Genomic DNA, 9363 nt, shown 5'->3' with positions numbered 1-9363 from the left:
TTATATACAACATATTCTTGTACGTAGTGCCAATAATAGCAGCCCAACTTGTGTGGTTAATTTGGCCTAATTATCACTTTATATTAATGTCAATGTCAATGACTTCCACAAAGACTCACTTTATTCATATATAATATTGGATTAGACACATTTTCCTCACTAGCTATTCTGGTTGTAATATTTTGACAACTGAATTTTTATAAAACTCTTACTACTAAATAATTTTTTTAAGTAAACTCTTACATGTGTTTTTTCAGTCATAATCCAAAATAGATGACCTTTAAAGTTAAGATATTTGATGGAAATATATTATTAATAGCAATTAAATTGCTTCTTTACCAAGAGCAAATTAATATAGAAAAAAGAAAACAGTCTTGAATTTATATCATAGTCACTAGTCATATATATTCTAATTACTATTAATTAGTAGTTGTTTTTCTATTAATGGTAATATTAATATTATCAAAGTACGATTTTCATCTTGTAATTTCTATATTCCACGTTAATCTTTTCTGTTGATTAGTTTTGACGACAACGATTCCTTTCTACTTACCAGTTTCAGAGGCGTTGCTAGAATTTGAAGCTTATAGTTTCGGGATTCAAATCTTTTTAAGTAATTGCGTTTTAAATTAATAATTTATATATATTAATAAAATTTTTAAAACAAATATAGAGTTTGAACCAAAACTATTAAGTTCTGCCGAACTATATATATAAACGATCACTAATTGCAAGTCTTGTATTACATGTAAATATTTGCATTTTTTTAAACATGTAATATATTTATTTAATGTATTATAATATTTATATTTTTTTTATTTACCTGCTCTAATAAAAATTGCTTTTCATCATTATTTTCCTTTTAATGGCTATTTTAGTTACCTTTCAAGAATATTCCATTGGATTACAAATAATCAGTTATCAGTAGGATTTGGAAACTAGTATCACAATATTCTATATCTTTCCTTGTAAAAGACTTCAAGAAATTAAATTATCCTTATAATTCCAATTCAGTCAACATACAAATTCTAGGAAGCAACCTCTAATAGAATTAACAAAATAATATAATATATGAAACATAGTAAACAATTTATTTCTAGCAGCTAGCCTTGATCTTTATATTCTAAAGTGACATAGAAAGTTTCATTTTGCTTCAGAATTCATTCTTTCAAAAACAAAAAAAATGTTGTCTTTATTTGCTTCTAAATTCAACACAGTGAAAGAGAATTTTGTATCTTTATTTGATAAGTATTTTGTGTCTGGACTTTGCAAAGTTGTTCTATTTTCAGGTATAGTTCTTTACTTGGCTTCAATTTTCCTTTTTAAAGATCCTAATTGTTCACCTTCTGAGTTCTTAGAATCTTCAAATTCAATACCGACAAATCCAAATCCAAATCCGAGTCCGAATTCGCCGATTTCTCACTTCATTTCATCAAATGACACAAACCCCACAAATCTTAGCCATTTAGTTTTTGGACTTCTTGGCTCAGAAAAAGCATGGCATTATAGGAAATCTTATATTGAATCTTGGTGGAGGCCAAAAATTACAAGGGGTTATTTATTTCTTGATGAGAAACCTAAGTGGAATTTATTACCATGGTCTAAAAATTCACCACCTTATAGAATATCTGATGATATTACAAAATTAGTTCAAGAAACTCAACATGTTGCACCAATTATGGCAAGAATGGTACATGGTATTATGGAATTGTTTAGAGAAGAACATGAAGGTGTAAGATGGGTAGTTATGGGCGACGACGACTCGATATTTTTCGTGGATAATATGGTTGATGTTCTTGCACAGTACGATCATACGCAGTATTATTATTTTGGTGGTCAATCTGAGTATATTTTGTCAAATTTTTGGTATTCATTTAGTCAAGGTTTTGGTGGTGCTGGATTTATTTTGAGTTATCCTTTGGCAAAAGCTTTGGCTGAAGATATGGATAGTTGTTTAAGGAGATATCCATTCTTGAGATCTGCTGATCAAATTACTATGGCTTGTATTGTAGATCTTGGAGTTAGTTTTTCTCCTCTTAAAGGTCTTCATCAGGTATGTTTTCTTCTTCAAATTTCAAAGAAAAGTCCACATCTTCAACCCCCCCCCCCCCCCAAAAAAAAGAAAAGAATTAAAGGCAAAAAAAGAAAAGATATAATTAGTCAAACCTTTGAAAGTTCAAGGAATTTTGAATGCTTACACTAGTTTTTTTTCCGCCCATCGATATCCGTATTGGAGCCCTGACTAATTCGTGTTTGGGCCCCTTAAGGCCCATTAAAAGGGCCAAAAAGTTGATTGGGCTCGAATTTAATCCATCCTACCACAAACCTTGGTCGTATGCAGGGGTAGCTCAAATATATGTGTGGCCTAAAGTCAAAGTTTAATGTGAGGCCTAAATTTTTAAAAAAAAAATTATTAATAATTTTTTATAATCGATTTCCTCTAATAATTCCTTTTCAAAATTGATAATATAGCCAACAAATTTAATCTATCTTGAGACATTATTAATCTTAGGTAAGATTTTATCAATTATAATCTCGAAAACTTCTTTTCTTTGAGACAACTGTTATAGAAAAACTCTACTTTTATAAGAAAAGTACTAAATATTATTTTTTAAATACCTATAAATCTATTATTTCTAAATAATGGGGCCCCCAAAAATTTGGGAGCCTAAGGCAAAAGCCTTACTTGGATGTACATTAGAGCCGGCCCTGGTTGTATGCTTATAGTAGTTATAATTATAAAGTCAGACCTCTCTATAACAACCATCATTTATAACATCACTTCACTCGCTATAACGGTCAAGTTTTTTTTTGACCCATTTTTTCATATTATGTTATAATATATGTTCTTTATAACAACACTTCACTATAACAGCCACAAAATAACGGAATAGACGAGGCTATAAAAAGGTTTGACTGCGTAAGGATTTGAATTTCAATCAATCACGATGTAATTTTTTTTTCCTTACATCATTAGTAGAGTTTAACTTATTATAGTTAGTTACTCCTATTTTTATCAGGTGACAAAAAATAATGCTTATAATAGAGATTTACTTATAACTATTATATAAATAACTTAATACTTTTACATGGTCCGTACACTGAAATTAACATGATCTCAAATGTTGAAATGCATCCTAAATATTATGGATAACTATTTTAATCGAGAAGAGACATGACTATTATTTTGAGACGAAAAGAGTAACTATTGATTTTGTGCCAATTAAACCATCAAAGGCTTTATATAGTTTTTGAGTCTAAACTTTCTGGAAAATCAAGGGGTTAACTACCATTATTTTCTAGATCTAGAGAAGAATTCACAACTTATATTAATTAGTGAGATGGATATAATTTTTTTTTTATTTACAAAAAGAAACACATATTATTAAGTTATACTACAATTTTGTGTTGTTAGTTTGACTTATAATACTCTAATATTTTGTTGCAGATAGATTTGCACGGTGACATTTCAGGTTTATTATCATCGCATCCTAAAATACCATTAATGTCCCTTCACCATTTTGACGCTGTAGAGCCAATTTTTCCATCAATGAATCGTATACAATCAACAAAACAACTTATGAAAGCGGCAAAATTCGATCAATCTCGTATGTTACAACAAACAATATGCTACCACAAGCTTAGTAATTGGTCATTTTCAATATCATGGGGATATTCAGTTCATATTTACGAAAAAATTATGCCTAGAAGTTATTTACAATATCCTATTGAAACATTTGAAGCTTGGAATAATAAACCACAAAATCCTCCATATTATATGTTTAATACTAGGTCGTCTGCAAAGGATTCTTGTGAAACTCCCCATGTTTTTTTCCTAAGATCTATTGGAGAAACATGGAATAAAAATGAAATTTGGGCAACGTATTCCCGGTCGGCGGTGCGGCGGTTGCCGGGTTGTTCGATCGGCGGCAACCATCCTGCAAACTACGTCAAAAGGATTCAAGTCTATTCTCCTAGAACAAAACGTACACGAGTAAGTTTATCTTATTTTTACGTTTTCATATTAATTTTATTTTCGGTCGCTAGACTTTATACACTATAAAAATAAAGTCACAAAATTATTTTTTATCGAGTTAGATATAGAGAAAGAAAAAAGAAGACTGATAAATAAGTGACATAGTTCTAAGTAAGTGATGAAAATAAAGATTCGAAAATAAATATATATTTAATGTGATTTTCTTTCTTATTTTCAGATGGATCGATGTGAATGTTGCGATGTTATTCACACAACTGGCTCAAACAAGGCAAAGGTCAAATTCAGGGAATGCTTTAATAAGGAGAAAATTGCTTAGCCAAATTATAGAACATCATTCTTTATTAAGAGTACTTATTTTACTTTCTATAGCTTCTTACCTATCGGAGAAAATGATTTTCTATGATCAATTACAATTTGAATAGAAGAAGATGATCGTACAAAGATCTCTCGTTTTGTTTTATTAATTTTCTATGCTATTTTTTTATATTTTAATAAATAGATCATATAACTAAAATAATATTTGTAATGAATCGCAAAATACGTAATCTATACTATTATGCAAATCCTATGGCTAATTTCTTCAAAAAAAGGTACAAAAAGCATATTAGTCTAAGAAACAATATCTTATCAAATTTTACAATAAATTATTCTGGGAATTTGAGGAATATTTTTTCTTGCTGAACTTTACAATAAAACCGGTTTAACTAATAACTTTTTATTATATAATAATGTGTTAAATCCCTTGAAGTATTAGTTTTATACTCATTGGGTGTGGCCTTTTTTTGGACTCTATGTGAATGCGAAATACTTTGTGTACCAAGCTGCTCTTTTACATCAAGAATACAAAGTTTGATTCTGTCCATAATATCCTTAACATGGAACAAAACTGTAACGACCCGACTTGTCGTTTTGAGAATTAGCGTCCCGTTCAGCGGCTTAAGGTCCCGAGCAATTTCGTATTGTATATTATGACACGCGTGTGTGGTCGAGTTTGGTTTTCGGATGATTCGGAATTAAATTGAAAGAACAATTCTTATTTTGAAGCTTAAGTGAAAAGAGTTGACCAGAGTTTGACTTTTGAGCAAACGACTCCAGAATGAAATTTTTATGATTTCAATAGTTACGTATGGTGATTTCGGACTTAAGCGTATGTCCGGATTTGGATTCGGAAGTCAAGTCTGTAGGACAATTCGGTGCATTTTGGCGAAAATTGAAAAAGTTGGAGTTTTGACATATTTATAAGTTTGACCGAAGATTGACTTGATTGATATCGGGTTCGGATTTTAATTCTGGAAATTGGAACAGCTTCAGTATGTCATTTATGACTTGTGTGCCAAATTTTAAGTCATTCTGGATTCATTTATTACGTTTCGGCACGAGTTCTGTAAATTGGAAAGTTTGAAAATTCATAAGTGCGATTCGAGGTGCAATTCATAATTTCGACGTTGTTTGATGTAATTTGAAACCCCGAGTAGATCCGTGTTATGTTAGGAACTTATTGGTATATTCGGATGAGGTCCCAGGTGGATCGGATGAGCTTCGGACGGGGTTCAGATCGTTTGGCGCCTTGTTGAAGCTGCTGGAATTTCTGTTGCTGGTGCGATCGCTTCTGCAAAAGCTTGGTCGCAGAAGCGAGGCAGCATCTCGCAGAAGAGAAATGGGCAGGATTGGGCAGTGGTCACAGGTGCGAAGAATTTTCCGCACCTGCGTGATCGCAGAAATGGAAAATGAAGGCGGGGAAGCGGAGGCCCTCGCAGGGGCGCTTCTTGGCTCGCAGAAGCGACATCGCAGGTGCGTGTGTTCTGCTCGCACGTGCAAAACCTAGGCTATTGAGTGGTCATCGCAGGTGCAAGATTTTTCTCGCAGAAGCGAGCTCGCTGGCGCGCAAATCTATCCGCAGGTGCGAAACATGACAGATTGTTAAGGGATCGAACTTGTTCATTTTCCTCATTTCGTTTTGGATTTTTGGAGCTCGGTTTCGGGCGATTTTGGAAGAGTTTTTCACAAGCTTAATTGGGGTAAGTGTTCTATATCCAAAAGTGATTATACTTCATCATTCTATGGTTATATTCATCGTTTAATTCGAATTTTGTGGAAGAAATTGAGAAAAATTGTAAAACTTTTCAAAAACGAAAAATGAGGATTTGGAGGTCGATTTGTTATTGGAATTTGATAATTTTCGTATGGTTGAACTCATACTGGAATGTGTGTTCGTATTTCGTGAAAATTATATCAGGTTCCGAGATATGGGCCCCGCATTGACTTTTGGGTTGACTTTTTAGTCTTAAATTTAAAGTCGACGTTATATTATTCGGAATTATTTCTGATGAATTTTAATGGAGTTATGTAATTAATTTGGCTAGATTTGAGTCGCCCGGAGGTCATTTCACGCAAGAAGGCTATTTGGAATATCGGCCGAACTCCGTAAAGATAAGTATCTTGCCTAACCTTGAGTAGGGGAATTACCGCTTAGGCATTGAGTCGTATGTGCCATTTTGTGTAATGCGAAAGCCGTTTACGCGAGGTGACGAGTACGTACTCGGGCTTATATGTGCAAATTTTATTGGTTTAAACTATTAGGCTGTCACGACCCAATTCCCATACCCGGTCGTGATGGCGCCTCTCGTGAAGACAAGGCCAGCCAACTTACCCAAATCATTTCTTTAACAATTACTAAACATAAGTGAATAGAATAATACAACTTAACGGCCATAATAATCAGTATTTTCAACCCCACATAACCCGACCGGGGTATCACAAGTCACGAGCATCTAAGAAGTAGGAACACAACTACAGGGTCATATATATATAAAATGAAATCTGGAATCCAAAAGATGAAGTCTGGTGCCGCGAACGCTGGCGGTCACCTTGCTCAGCTACATTAGTATTACCTTCAGTCCGCTAATCACCCGCTACCGGGTGAACAATACCTGCAACTGCACGCGAGGTGCAGGGAGTAAAGTGAGTACTTCCAACTCAGTGGTAATAAGAGTAAATAATAACTGAGAGGCAAGAAATCACGTAAGAGCACTCCATCATGCTATATAGGACAGTACAACCCTTTTTAGAAAACAGTAAGACCGTGAAAAATCCTTTAAAAAATATCTGGCTCAGTTTAAAAACCTCTTTTGAAAATATCCTTTTCCAACAGTCAAGCATATGAATGCGTTATCAAATAGTGCAAGTCCGCACATAAGTTAGCCCCTCGGGCACAGCACTTATTAACAAATAACACCAGAGTATCTAGTACGCAGTGCAAGAACAGCATGGATGCCAATGATATGAGAGTGCTGAATGTCATGCCACGTAGTACAAACAGGAAACAATGCATGAATGCAATGCAATGCACATGAGCACTGCGGCACGCGGCGCAATCTATTTGGGTACCCGCGCTCACTGGGGGTGTGTACAGACTCCGGAGGGGCTCCTACAGCCCAAGCGCAATATCATCATAGCATCGCTGCGGCATGTAGCCCGATCCATCCTCTGTCCAGAACATGCAAATGAGCCACTCGGGCAATGTCAAGTAATAGCTTTTAACTCAAAACATCAGAAAAATGCAATTTAAGTATTTAAACTTTAGCAATATGACTGCACATTTCAAAACAGGGTTTAACTCAGGACTGAAATCATTTAATATGCTAAGTGTCATGAAAACAGTGATAATAACTCCTACAGGGTTCAAATAACCGGCATGAAACCCAAAACATGGCAATCAGCCCAATTCAAGATAGCATCTAGCAAGTTTCAGCCAATTACGCAGTAAAATCCACAACCGGGACGGACCAAGTCACAATCCCCAACGGTGCTCTACCCCACGCTCATACCTGGCGTGCAAGTCACCACAATCCAGCACTATGATGTGCAAATCCGGGGTTTCAAACCCTCAGGATATCATTTACAAGTATTACTCACCTCGAACCGGTGAAATCTCTGGCTCGCGACGCCTTTGCCCTTCAAATTGATCTCCACGTGCGTCAAATCTATCAAAATCACACAAACATCGATGAAGCTCGATTTCTAAAAGATGGGGTTTTAGCCATACATATCTGAAAATTCGCCCCTTAAATGATACTACAATGATCCAATACAGTTATGTAACTTCAATCTACAATACAACATCCAATAGGGCCAATATTAGTAATAAATTCCATAACTTATGCCATTTAGGCATATTATCAAACAGCTTGTAGACATAGATATTTACACCTCATAACTATAGTATTGGTTCCTCCAACTATCACCATTAACCAACAATTCATCTCATCATCATTCCTAACCAATTTATAACTTCCAACTACACATGTATGACCATCCATTCACACCCAACCAACAAATCCTATCAAATATCCACCTTTCAATCTCTACAATAACTATGTATTTATATTGGGAATTTATGACTTCCAATCACCATACCATATGTTTTAATACTTGATTCATACTCATATTCCCATAATATATCCATATATGAGGTGTAGGATTTACCTTTTGGAAGAAATCTTGCAAAACCCTCCTTTGAGTTCTTGAAGAAATTTTCTTGAAAATCTAAGTGTTTTTATGAGAGGATTTCATCAATAATAGTATATGAATGATGGAATTTCACATCAAGATAATGGCGATTGCTTACCTTGAAGATTGGGGGAGTTGAAGGTCTTGAGAGGGTGGAAGAAAACCTCAAAGTTCGTCCAAAATAAATGGGTAAGAATGAACCCCGAAATGAATATTATAGGCTGTTTCGGGCGCCACAGGTGGCGCTGGGCGCTGCCTGTGGCGCTGGATCCAGTAGCTCAAAATTTTGGGCGCCACGGCTAGCGCCCGGCGCTACACAGGGCGCTGACATCACGAAAATGGCCATAACTTTCTATATACACCTCCAAATGATGAACGGTTTGTTGCGTTGGAAACTAGACTCAAAGAGCTTTAATTTGATAGGTGGTGAATCACACAACTCCTTATATAACTGGAGATATTATCGGTTAAAGTGAGGTCTTGTGCGCACTCATTTACAACTTTCGTCTATCATGAAATTTTCCAACTTCAAAAGTTCCCGTTAACCATCCGAAATCACCCCGAGGCCCCCCGGGACCTCAACCAAAAGCACTAACATATCTTATAACGTTATTCAAACTTGTTCCAATTATCAAAACACCACAATTAACACCTAGACCATCAAATTACACCAAATTCAAGCCTAAGTTCATCCAAATCTTCCGAGACACGCATTCGATCAAAAACCCAACCAAAACACCTCCGAATGATCTAAAATTTTGCGCACACATCCAAAATCTCCTAACGAAGCTGCAAAAATTGTCGGAATTCCATTCCGTCCCTCGGATCAAAATCTCACCTATCAACCGGAATTTTGC

At 35.1% G+C, this 9363-nt stretch overlaps 1 protein-coding gene across 1 annotated transcript; it reads left to right on the top strand.

Moving 5' to 3' along the window:
- LOC109235764 lies at positions 1113–4457 on the top strand. Its single transcript, XM_019402004.1, has 3 exons — positions 1113–2053; positions 3449–3994; positions 4215–4457. Exons 1-3 carry the CDS (start codon positions 1184–1186, stop codon positions 4311–4313), a joined length of 1515 nt encoding a protein of 504 aa, XP_019257549.1. The 5' UTR covers positions 1113–1183; the 3' UTR covers positions 4314–4457.

This window comes from Nicotiana attenuata, chromosome 12, assembly GCF_001879085.1.
Source record: "Nicotiana attenuata strain UT chromosome 12, NIATTr2, whole genome shotgun sequence".
Classification (NCBI taxonomy): Eukaryota; Viridiplantae; Streptophyta; class Magnoliopsida; order Solanales; family Solanaceae; genus Nicotiana; species Nicotiana attenuata.
Note: the sequence above shows the minus strand (reverse complement) of the source record. Positions and strands in the feature narration are given on the sequence as shown.

Coding starts and splice junctions, on each gene's coding strand:
- LOC109235764 (XM_019402004.1), top strand. CDS start 1,184: ATGTTGTCTTTATTTGCTTCTAAATTCAACACAGTGAAAGAGAATTTT. Junction 2,054..3,448: donor CTCTTAAAGGTCTTCATCAG/GTATGTTTTCTT, acceptor ATTTTGTTGCAG/ATAGATTTGCACGGTGACAT. Junction 3,995..4,214: donor CTAGAACAAAACGTACACGA/GTAAGTTTATCT, acceptor TCTTATTTTCAG/ATGGATCGATGTGAATGTTG.